Here is a 13,386-nt window from a genome sequence, read left to right on the forward strand (position 1 = left end):
TTTTGGTTATTGCTACAAATATACCCCAGCGACTTAAGGCTGGTTTTGTGCTCCAGGGTCACATATTATAGATGTTGTATGACACATAATAACCAAGCACGTAACATTGTAGAGAGACCTTTTTTTGTCTGTTTTTTGTTGAATCAGTTTGTGTGTTTGTGTTCTTCAGGCTATTGACGATGACTGTAAATTTCACTCTGAAAGCCATTAACCTGGAGATGGTTGAGTATCACGAGCTTCCGGACTGTTACATCTTCGACATTATGGTATGTCACATGACCTTTCAGTGTATTATGGGTTATCTATGACATTCGTTTCCATTTCCTCTTATATTTTTAAACCTATGAGTGGGATGCAAAGGGAAGGATTCTTAGCTGGAAAAGTTACACAGAAAACACAGGTTTTATTTTATTTCCACAAGCAGATCACGTTTGACAACAAGGCCCACAGCGGTAGAATCACGATCGACCTGGACAATGACGTGCACCTCTATGAATGCAGAGACTGGAGCGTGACTGGTGCATGTGAGCATTTCTCATGAGTCTCCACTGTTTACAAATCCCTCTAAGAGTCATTTCTGTTGTGAAAAACCCATAATCTTTTACTTTTTAATTAATGAGAAAGTGTGTTGTCATTTAAGGAAGTATTTCTATAAACCGTTCTATAGAAGACTTGCAAAGTAAAAAAGCCCTATACAAATAATATTGACAATGAAAAGAAAATTAACAGGATGGAAAGAGTTAAAGAGCTTGTGTTTTAATGTGACAAAATTAAACATTTGCTTCAACCGAACAAGTGTATTTCTGACTAATAGCATTGTGATCATAAGGCAAGACTAAAAAAACTAATAAATATCATCTACTTCTCCAGCTGATTGATTACTTTAAGAAGTGCAAACTGTTTTTGTATTACAAGTTTTCTGAAATGTTATGTTTAAATAAATGTGCAAATGAGGCATTATGTAATTAAATATACACTAAATTGCATAAACTTCCAGAAGATAAATCTGAACATCGGTTAAAGCCAGGTTCAAAATTCTTATTTGATTTTGTTGGCTTATTAGAGTTAAAGGTTTTTACAGAAGGGAATTTGGATTTCTCTTTTTATCACTCCATAAATAAGAAAATACTGACTCAAGAGCCAGAAAAATACATTTTCACAATGTTCTTAGGAATTAAATATTATGCATCTCAGAAAATTAGAATATGGTGAAAAAGTTCATTTTTTCTTGTAACTTATTTCAAAAAGTGAAACTTTCATAAATTTTAGATTCATTACATGTATTAGTAGACTGTCTGCTTAATATCTTCAATAACACTTTATTTTGATGGGTCCACAACATACAACATACTGACTATGAGAAACTTTGCAAGTATTTGCCAACTTATTCTACTAACCCTAAACCTACCCTACTGAGAGTTAGTAGACATGTAGTTACAAAGTTACTTATAGTTAGTAGAATAGCTAAAGTGGACTCGAAATAGTGTAACCCATTAGTTATATGCAAGAAGTGTTTTTCTTGAATGATCAGTGTGTGAATGTAGTTTGTAGCTGAAAACTGAAGTAGATTTGTGTTGATGTGGGGATAGGAGGGGGAAAATTAGCCATTTACTTTCAGAATCTCTATACATTGTTTGTTTTTGTAGTCTGATAATTAAACATGTTAATGTTGTGGAAAAATTTAGTTATTAGGTGTTTGTAAAGTAAAAAGTCTGTCTGCCTATTAATTTATTAGTGTATTTTTTGACTGATTTCTTTATATATTATGCTGTGTTGTAATAGCTTTTATGTTTTAATGTCATGTTGGTGTGTTTGTGCTGCAGGACACACGGCTCTGATGAGGACACAGACTGATCTGGATGTTCACATGGAGTGTGATTGCGATGAGTGGCACAAAAATATACATATGCGATGAAATATACAAAAGAGAAACAGCAGAGTAGATTATATGCTTATATGCTGATAAAGGCATTTAGGAAAGAAGATGTAGATATTTTGTATTATAAGTAGTTGCTGTACTAGTAGGCAAAGCAATAGTTGTTTAAAGGAAGAGACCTGTTTGAAAACAGTTCTTTCCGACTGAATTCACACATCACCTTGTAACATCCAGCTGTTTTTCTATTGAAATGTATTTGAAGCTGGTCTTACTGTTATCAATGTATTACGGGAGTGTTATATTGTTGCATGTGTAGATAAAATCACATTTTGTTTGATTTTGAAAAGTTTGATGTAGTCGTGTTTTATTGTTGAGCTCCAGACTTGAGAGAAATGCATTGTACAGTAAGTAGTTTATGCTAGCAACATGTTGGAATGAAACCAGGTGACCAAACTACCTGTTTACGTTATAGAAGTTAAATAAGTAGATGAGTAAGGTTTAAGGCTAGTGTAAGTAATGTAGCTGAGTGTTTATAGAGGTAAGAATATACATGGTTTGTGTGTCTATAATTGTATTTATCATGGTTATTGTAGAGTCTCGTCATTTAATTCAACATAAGATGAGACATAGTATGAAGAAAAGAGTAATACTACATTTACATTTATTCATTTAGCTGACGCTTTTATCCAAAGCGACTTACAATTGCTATATATGTCAGAGGTCGCACGCCTCTGGAGCAACTAGGGGTTAAGTGTCTTGCTCAGGGACACATTGGTGTCTCACAGTGGATTCGAACCCGGGTCTCTCACACCAAAGGCATGTGTCTTATCCACTGCGCCATCACCACCCCCTTACTAATAATAGAAGAATTTGTTCTTGGTATTATGGCTAAATATGTGCTATGAATATATGGGAAATGTTAATGTTATATTCTTTGTTATATGATAAGACTTTGAGATTTGGAAGAGCATGAGCTTGTGTTTAGGTGAATTTCTTGATGAAGCGCAGCTTGAGGTAAGCGATGATGAGCAAGATGAGGGTCATGATTCCCAAAGCCAAATGATTCCGCCACAAACCCCAGGTTGAGTAATCGATGCCCTGTTCGCTCAGAAAGTCCTCACCTGTGGTGCAGCTGCAATGAGAAAAGATGAGAACATAATCAAAAGTAGTTATGTTTGTGTGTATACTGAGTAATTGTGGAAGGAAAGAAAAGCATTTTGTTGGCTTGCAATGAGAAGTAGGCTGTATCCGAAAACCTAGGCAGCTGACTTGGTGCTTCGCTGGCTTGAGGCAATGAGTTTGCAGGCAGCGTTTTTGAATGAAGGCACCTCATGAAACTGTTTTCGGACAGACTTCTGAGGCAATAGGAGTTTTGGTGAGAACTAAACAAATATTTAATTACTATAATACTGATTTATCGCTAGAAATAACATCAAAATTGCAAAACGTTAGTCAGAAAAATACATTTACACAAACTGACCACCAGATGCCATCTTTATTTGTTAGCTCAACCGTCACGGAACGCACAGGATTGTGGGATATCAAAGGCAGCAAAGGATACATCTATGCTGCCTTCAAAATTTGATGAGAAGTAGGTACCTCCAGAGACAGGAAGTAAAGCAGAATTTGGATTTGGATGTGCTTTGCTGCCTCGGAAGGCTGCATTGTAGAGCTTTCGGATGCAGCCGTAGTGTAGCATGGTGAAATGTTCCTTCCAGTCTTGCTTCTTCCCTAACACCATCTTGTTTCTCTTTGATGCTTCACTTTTCATGCTGAACTTCAGAAAATGCTCTACAGCTATGTTCTTCTCCCACAACAATGCACGTGGAATCCTTTGATGCTTGGATGTCTTAGACACATTTGCTTTCTTGACACATCTTTATTTCACTACAGCCATGGAAACTGATGCACTTCACACAAACCTTCTCAAACACACACCTGGCCTTCCTGTGCAGCTATTGTTTCCCACTCATCATGAATGCCTTGATTAGCTGCTCAGCTGTGTTTCATTGCATCACTTATTTCAGTTGCATTGACGCTTTTTACGAGTTTTTCCACAGATTTTCTGTTTGGTTCCATTCCTACCTTATCTACTTTCTTGTTCATTTCACTTGGTTCTCACACTTTTCTGTGCATTTCTCTTTTTGGTTTTTACATAAATACTTGCAAACATACATACAAGTAAAGCATACATACAAATGAAACTCTCAAATGCTCTTTTTGTTTACATTCACATTGCTCTTTTCAAGTAACGCATGTCGTGTTTCTTGCATGGCCATTTTCTATTTCAACAGTATGCATTTCAAGTAACAAATATGCCCCAGGTGGAAAATATGTAGTATTAATTGTATTAAAAATATACTTGACATTCTAGTATATTTATAATACATTTGTACTCCCAACATGCTTATTTTAAGTGCTTATTTGGTAACAAATAAGAAACATGGCATGTACTTAACAGTCGTACATGCATGGTAATTAGTATACAGACAAGTGTGGGTAAGAACGGTCACTTACAGGTAGTGCCTGTACATGGTAAGTAATTAGATAATTTACTGTACTTACTAATGTATATACATGGTAAATATGTAGTACTTACGGATAAGTGGGTACAAACAGGCAGGGGTCCTTACAGTATCCATATATGGTAACTAATAAGACGCATTACTGTACATACTATGAAGAGGTATCATATCGATCACAAGTGCAGTACGGAGTACCTCAAGGCTCAGTACTAGGGCCATTACTTTACATGTTACCCTTGGGAGATATTATCAGGAGACATGGTGTTAGTTTTCACTGTTATGCTGATGATACTCAGCTCTATATTTCTTCGCGGCCCAGTGAAACACACCAAATTGAGAAACTAACTGAATGCATAGTTGATATAAAAAACTGGATGACGAGTAACTTCTTACTGCTAAATTCTGAAAAAACAGAGGTGCTAATTATCAGACCTAAAAACCCCACATGTAATAACCTAGAACACTATCTACCACTTGACGGCTGCTCTGTCAATTCTTCTTCATCAGTTAGGAACCTAGGTGTGCTCTTTGATAGCAATCTTTCATTTGAAAGCCATGTTTCTAGCATCTGTAAAACTGCGTTTTTCCATCTCAAAAACATATCTAAATTGCGACCTATGCTCTCAACGTCAAATGCAGAAATACTACTTCATGCGTTTATGACCTCAAGGTTAGACTATTGTAATGCTTTATTGGGTGGTTGTTCTGCATGCTTGATCAACAAATTACAGTTGGTCCAAAATGCAGCAGCTAGAGTCCTTACTAGAACCAGGAAGTACGACAATATTAGCCCGGTTCTGTCAACACCGCATTGGCTCCCCATCAAACATCGTATAGATTTTAAAATCTTGTTAATTACTTATAAAGCCCTGAATGGCTTAGCTCCTCAGTACTTGAGCGAGCTCTTATCACATTATACTCTGGAACAATCTACCTAACACTGTTCGGGAGGCAGACACACTCTGTCTGTTTAAATCTAGATTAAAGACACATTTCTTTAACCTGGCTTACACATAACACACTAATACACTTTTATTATTCAATTCCTATTATTCAATTCCGTTAAAGGATTGTTAGGCTGCATTAATTAGATCAACCGGAACCGGGAACACTGCCCATAACACATGATGTACTCGTTACATCATAAGAAGAATGGCATCTACGCTAATATTTGTCTGTTTCTATTGTTTCTCAGTCCGTGTCCGGATCAGATAGTGGATCGGCGCTGGGAGATGATGTATGTGGCCCTTATCATCGGCGGAGACCGGACACCTGGATGAGCCCCGGGGACATATCCCCAGTCACCGTAGCCACCCGATCCGGTCCGTATCCAGCCCAGATGGTCACCGCAGTCACCAGATCCAGTCCGTATCCAGATCAGATGGTGGATCAGCACCCAGAGACGACCTCTACAGCCCTGAACATCAGCGGAGACCAGGACACCGAGATGAGCGCCAGAGACAGATCCCCAGTGAGGACCCCGCCACTTAGACAGCCATCAGGAAAGACCACTGGAACCAGTTGAGCCCTTACAATCTGACTTTGCTGCAGTTGGAATTTAACTGCTGGTTCGTTTGGCCAGAGGAGAACTGGACCCCCGACTGAGCCTGGTTTCTCCCAAGGTTTTTTCTCCATTCTGTCACCGATGGAGTTTTGGTTCCTTGCCGCTGTCGCCTCTGGCTTGCTTAGTTGGGGACGCTTCATTTCCAGCGATATCGTCGACCTGATTGCAAAGACACTATTTAAACTGAACTGAGCTGGATGATGACATCACTAAATTCAGTAATGAAATGCCTTTTATTGAAAATCTTTTTTTAATCTTTTCATTTTACATTATTGACACACTATTTTCCTTTTTTGATATTGTGCAGTTGCTTTGACACAATTTACATTGTTAAAAGCGCTATATAAATAAAGGTGACTTGACTTGACTACTAATGATATGTACATGGTAAATGTGTAGCACCTACGGAAAAATGTGGTATTATCTCGTAACAAACAAGATACATACTGTACTTGGTATATAGGGTATGCTTGGTAAGTCCTATCCTTACCTAAGAAAAAGAGGGCTGTTTTTGAATTGTTTGTGTAGGACTGTTAGGACTAAATTGCTCTCCACAACAGTGCTTAATAAATTTGAAGAACTGGTAATTCCTGTGTAATGTTGGGGTGTAAAAACATGGACCAAGGTACTTATTGAGTAATTGATGGTAGGTGCCGCCATCAAAAAAGCTTGATGAGGATATTATCAAAAGTGGATGCAAACCTGTTATTGGCTCATTTTATATCAATTCTTTTTCCCTTTCACAAATCCTGTGATAAAGCGGTCTTCAAATACTAAAATGTCTGAATTGCAAGCCCTTAGTTGCAGAAAATTCCAGTCGTACTCAAAGTGGCGGCCTCGTCTCACTGGCTCCCCCTTGGTCAGTTGTCACTCTACTCCTGCCACAGACTTGCAGGCCGCTACACTACAACCCTCCACCTCTTTGGCTGCAGTGGGTTTCTTTTTCCCGTCGGGTACACTCCGCAGTGTGTGCCCAGGTCTCCGGAACCAGCATCGATATTTAGCTCCATCGGCCCTCCGTCTGCGCCTTCAGATCCACCAGCTCTGTCTCCATCGGTTGGCCTCCAGATGTTGGCAGCCACACCATCTACATCTTGGCTCCTCACTTCCTCGACTCAGCCGTATTCTGTCAGCACTGGGGTGCTGTGGGTCTGTGCCATGTGCCAAACACCATCTAAGCCGCCAGGGCATCATCGTCATCCTCCCATCACCATCCCTTTGCCACATCCTGCCATCATCCCTGCACTTTTGCCTCTCATAGTCCCTATGCCATCTCCTCGTCCACCTCCAAAATCCCTCCCTATTCTGTTGCTTGAACTTTATCATCTTTGGTCTTTGCACACACACACAGCTATTCACTTCCCTTTTTTTTCAGTAAATTTGAATTTATTTTGTTTTTCCTTCAGAAAATTGCATTGTAATTTTTATGAATGGATGTAAAATTCTGTACGTTTTAGTAATACAGGTATAACTGAAATCTTCTACAAATGGATAAGATAGCTTTGCCATAGCATTTCAGTCATTATGTTTTTTGTATAATGTATTAAAATGTACTTTGCTTTGTAGTAATACAAATATATAATAAACATACTTGTATTTCAAGTGCATTTTTAATACATTTAATAGTATGTTTTGTTTTGCTTTTCATGCTGCTGTAATTTTTTATGTAGTTTATGAATATTTGTAATACACACAACAATATATAATACATTAATGTTTTCTAGACATCAAAGTGTGTACATGTGTGTGTGTGTATATACTGAAAAAAACAGTTTTACAATATACTAGTGTAATGCTAATGCATTTCTAATGAGCTGAAATACAATTTAAATGTACTTGAAGCACATTAAAACTATGCTTCAGATATACTCTATAACTAGTTCATGAAATATTAAAAGAACATTTTAAATGTATTTGAAGAAATACACTTAAATTGCACTAAATATACTTAGTGGTTCCAATTTAACACAATTTCAATATATTAAATATTGTTAATAGATTAAAATCGAACATAAACATATCTTGGAAAACACTTAATATACTTAGTTGTTTCAAAATAATACATTTAATATGCTCTTAGTATAGTGTAATTCAAATATAGTGTCTGAAAAAGCACAATTTCTTTTTCACCTGGGGCAGCTTCATACTCACACTTGTGTTTCTATGCAACTTGTGTTCCTCGTGTCACACAGGGTGAGGCCAGTGAATTCATTGATTTCCACAGCCTGCACACACATTCATCAACATTAGCCACAAGTAATTATCTATTTAATTATCTAATTAAATTATCGTTCATGAAAACAAACCACAAATTCATTTTTACGAACACAAAATATACAACACCTACACAAGTAATTCTCTGCTTTTACTTAATGTATTAAAATAACTACAACTGCCACCCACATTCATGTACTACTTCTATGTACATACAAATCTTTCTACATCATTACAATACAACATAACATTACTAGTTGTGTGTATATAATATATATATATATATATATATTGTACACACACACGTATAAATTATAAGTACCTTTCATGCAAATCAAACACTCCAGCAGAACATGGATAATTTTTATACTCACAACGAGACCATAATGAATAATACTGAGATACTTCAACCAGTTCAACCAGTCAGCAACACTGGGGAGATTCACCAGCAGCCCTGAGAAGATCTGAACACATGGAGAAACACTACATATTACAGTTATCACTACAGCTAACACTTTTTATGTCACCATGATTATAAACTCAAACTATTCAAAGACATTGAATGACACACATTTAAAACACTACATAATACAACTGTCCTTTGTTATGCTCACATAATTACACAATTATCTATATAGATATACTGTATATAACTACACAAAAATACATATACACACCGGTAGATATACATAAATAAATACATATACAACCCAAATTCTGGAAATGTTGGGACATTTTTGAAATTTTAATAAAAATGAAAACTAAAAGAATTTCAAATCACGTGAGCCAATATTTTATTCACAATAGAACATAGATAAATGTTTAATCTGAGAAATTAAAAAATTTTATGCACAAAATTAGCTCATTTCAACTTTGATGCCTGCTACAGGTAGTAGTAGTAGTATAACTTTATTGTCCACCTAAGTGGAAAACTGTCTTTGGCTTACCAACACAAGATAACAAAATACAGAGTAAAATAAAAACACTAACTAGTCACGTACACAGAACATAAAAAGATACAGTACAAGCCTCGCACACTGCTTAATTACAAAGTTGCTGAATCAATGACTGTAATTGCGTTGGGGATAAAAGACCTCTTAAATACATTTTTATTTGCTAGAGGAACTCTATACTGTCTGCCTAACTTCAAGAGCTCAAACTGGCTGAAAAGAGGATGAGAGCCATCTGCAAGAATAACTCTCACCGCCTTCTTTGTCCTTTCTACATAAAGTTGTGTTAATTGATTCTGAGGCCTGCCAATTATTTTATTTGCAGAGGATACAATTCTGGAAAGTTTATTCTTGAGTCTGCAATTTAGATGCTCGTAACAGACAGAAAGATGAAAGGTTAAAACACTTTCAACAATGGATTTATACACAAGTTCCAAGATGTACTTACTAACACCAAGACCACTAAGCTGTCTGAGAAGAAAGAGTCGCTGAGAGCATCTTTTAAAAATGTACTCTGAATTATCAGCAAAACTCAACTGAGAATCCAAAATTGATCCAAGATACTTCAAATGTTCCACAATTTCAACTTGTTGACTCTCAAGTGAAATCGGCACATGTCACATCTAGCTTTGTACACATAATTAATTATTTAGTCTTGGCAACATTCATTTCTAATTGGCTAGAGCAACACCAAGTTTCAAGAGCCTTAATGAGGGTTAGGTAGGCCAGATCATATGTATGGTTTGTTTTGTCCAACAGGCCAACCAGGGCCATATCATCAGCGTATTTAAATAGTCTAAAGTTTTCCTCATTAATTGTAAATTCATTAGTAAAAATAGAAAACAGCACAGGGGAGAGAACACAACCTTGTGGGCAACCATTGCTCACAGTGAGCACATCAGACATCACCCCCTCTAACACAGACTCTTTGTGGACGACAAGATAGAACATTTCTAATCCAAAGGACGAGCCCTTGATTAATATTAAGATCCACTAGCCTTTTTAAAAGAAGTTGTGTCTTCATTGAATTAAAAACTGAACTAAAATCTACAAATAGAATCCAAGCATATCCTTTAGGATTTGTAAGATGTTTAGTAACTGTATTAAGAAGAGTCAGTACAGCATTGTCTGTGCCTCTATTACTCTTATATGCAAACTGAAGTGGATCTTGCTTAGAGGCCACACATGAAGTGAGATAACTAGCTAAGACTCGCTCCATAGTTTTCCATAATATAGAGGTTATTGCAATAGGCCGGTAATCATTTGGCATACTTGCACCTGGCTTTTTTGCCACAGGTTGAATCACTGAGTATTTACATAGTTTTGGCACTGCACTTTTATTCAAGAGAAATTGAAATAGCCTTGTAAAAACTCCCTTTAAATGAGGAGCACAGTCTTTAAGAAGAGGGGCTTTAAGACCATCCGGACCAGTAGTCTTATTCGACTTTAGTTTTCTAAGACTTGCAATAACATCTGTCTCCTTAAGAAGTATAGATTCCTCTACACTAAGATTTTTACATATCTCATCACATTGTGTCTTACCTTCCACTGTATCGAATCTACAATAAAAGTTATTCAAATCATTAATAAAAGTTTGACAATTTCTGACCGAACTATTTTCTTTTTTATTTGACCTGCCCATAAGTGTATTTAGTCCCTCCCAAGCCTGTCTGACATTGCCTGTTAAAAAATTACCCTCAATTTTCGGTTTCAAATCAAATTTTGTTTTGAGGATTTCCCCCCTCAACTGTCTCCTTTTTACACACAGTAATTCTGTATTTCCAGAGCGAAAAGCAACCTTCCTTTCATTAATACACATTTTCAGCTGTATAGATACCCAAGGCTTGTTAATAGGAAATATTTTCACAGTTTTAGTTTCTGATACAGAATCTTCACAAAATTTTATATACGATGTAATAGTGTCTGTCTCAAAAGAGTTGGGACGGGGGCATGTTTACCATGGTGTAGCATCTCCTCTTCTTTTCTAAACAGTTTGAAGACATCTGGGCCTCGAGGTTATGAGTTTCTGGAGTTTTGGTGTTGGAATTTGGTCCCCATCTTGCCTGATATATGTTTCCAGCTTCTGAAGAGTTTGTGGTTGTCTTTTGTAATAGCTCCAGTATGTGGTTTTGCATTGTCTTGCTGAAATACATGTCATCTGGAGGGGAGCATATGTTGCTCTAAAACCTTTATATACCTTTCAGCATTCATAGTGCCTTCCAAAACATGCAAGCTGCACATACCGTATGCACTTATGCACCCCCATACAATCAGAGATGCTGGCTTCAGTTTTGAACTGAACGCTGATAACACTCTGGCAGGTCTCCCTCCTCTTTAACCCAGAGGACATGGCATCCGTGATTTCCATCAAGAATGTCAAATTTGGACTCGTCAGACCATAGAACACTTTTCCACTTTGAAACAGTCCATTTTAAATGAACCTTGGCCCACAGGACACGGCGGCGCTTCTGGACCATGTTCACATATGGCTTCCTTTTTGCATGATAGAGCTTTAGTTGGCATCTTCAGATGGCATGGCGGATTGTGTTTGCCGACAGTGGTTTCTGGAAGTATTTCTGGGCCCATTTAGTAATGTCAATGACAGAATCATGCCGATGAGTGATGCAGTGTCATCTGAGGGCCCAAAAAACACAGGCATCCAACAAATGTCTTCGGCCTTGTCCCTTACGCAGAGAGATTTCTCCAGTTTCTCTGAATCTTTTGAGGATGTTATGTACTGTAGATGATGAGATTTGCAAAGCCTTTGAAATTTGATTTTGAGGAATGTTGTTTTTAAAGTATTCCACAATGTTTTTACGCACTCTTTCACAGATTGGAGAGCCTCTGCCTATCTTTATTCTGAGAGACTCTGCCTCTCTAAGACAAACCTTTTATAGCTGATCATGTTACAGACCTGATATCAATTAACTTAATTAGTTGCTAGATGTTCTCCCAGCTGAATCTTTTCAAAATGTCTTGCTTTTTAAGGCCTTTGTTGCCCCCGTGCCAACTTTTTTGAGAACCCTAGCAGGCATCAAAATATAAATGAGCTCATTTAGTGGATAAAAGTGTAAAAATTATCCATTTAAAGATTTATGTTCTCTATGTTCTATTGTGAATATAATATTGGCTCATGGGATGAGATTTGAAAGTCTGTTTTCATTTTATTAAAATTCCCAACATTTCTGGAACATATATATATATAACCCGAATTCCAGAAATGTTGGGAAGTTTTTTAAATTCATTACAAAGAGGTGAAAATGGACTACTCCAACATATGTGATTGAAAATTAACTTTGTATGGATATGTATATATACATACATATACATACAAAGTTAATTTTCATTCACATATGTTGGAGTACTCCATTTTCACCTTTTTTAATGAACACATATCGCTTCCATTATGTAACCCTTGTTCTGCACCCTTGCATGAGGGGAAATAACATTTCTGCTCCCTCCTGCAGGGAATACAAAGTACAAGGGGCTTACTAGGAGGCCTAAAAAGGTGTCCCAACATTCTCACAATACTTGATTGAGCAATCACTGGGGTGCAGAGACACATCCATGTAGGAATGTAAAACATGCCAACTGCTCCAACTTTTCTTGCAGGAATGAAAGCACAGCACTGACCAGGCATCTTTGGGGTCCTCTCAACAAGAAGCACACCAATCAACAAACAGACTCCACTTCAGAGCATAGGCCTGCCTAGTAGAGGAGGCACTAGCCTGACTTATAGTGTTTATAGGGGCTTTCACAGCACATAGTTCAAGGAACTAGTCAGCGTAGTGTTTCCTAGAGAACCAATCCCCCCTAGGACGTTCGCACCTGCAGCAGGAACTCTGAAGCAGCCAACAGTCATGGCTTTTTTCATGCCATTTACCTGTGAATGGAGGACACTGTGATCGGAACTGTTTTTGTTGTGTGTCGTGGATCTTATGATAACCAAGATAGAATGTGAACATACAATTTATCCTATTTAAAGAGCAAGACAATAACTTGTAGTGTTGCATATCAACAGGTAAATGCTGTTATTGCTGTTTTCCATATTCGTGGAGTAAATATTTTCACATGGCTTTATAAAAATGCCAGGTGGCCAATGTTTCATATGCATTTGGCCAATCAGCCTACACTTTCATCACTGGTAGTTCCTATAGAACTGTTTTAGACCCTACTTTGAAGTTAATTTGAAGTTTAAGCCAATTTAGTTCCCCAAAACCGAGTTCCTAGAACTCAATACACTCCTAGTTCCTGCAG

At 37.3% G+C, this 13,386-nt stretch overlaps 1 protein-coding gene across 1 annotated transcript in view; it reads right to left on the reverse strand.

Moving 5' to 3' along the window:
* Positions 1-2,226: 2,226 nt before the first annotated feature.
* The window catches only part of LOC306860953 (broad substrate specificity ATP-binding cassette transporter ABCG2-like), a gene marked incomplete at its 5' end in the record, with an annotated part of 52,917 nt that continues 41,757 nt past the window's right edge, over positions 2,227-13,386 (reverse strand). The window contains 3 exons of the mRNA XM_079402978.1: positions 2,227-3,008; positions 8,117-8,190; positions 8,554-8,643. Of these exons, the coding sequence (XP_079259104.1) occupies positions 2,858-3,008; positions 8,117-8,190; positions 8,554-8,643 (315 nt within the window). The 3' untranslated portion in view covers positions 2,227-2,857. The remainder of the gene's footprint in view (positions 3,009-8,116; positions 8,191-8,553; positions 8,644-13,386) is intronic.

Source organism: Barbus barbus, assembly GCF_936440315.1.
Source record: "Barbus barbus genome assembly, chromosome: 41".
Classification (NCBI taxonomy): domain Eukaryota; kingdom Metazoa; phylum Chordata; class Actinopteri; order Cypriniformes; family Cyprinidae; genus Barbus; species Barbus barbus.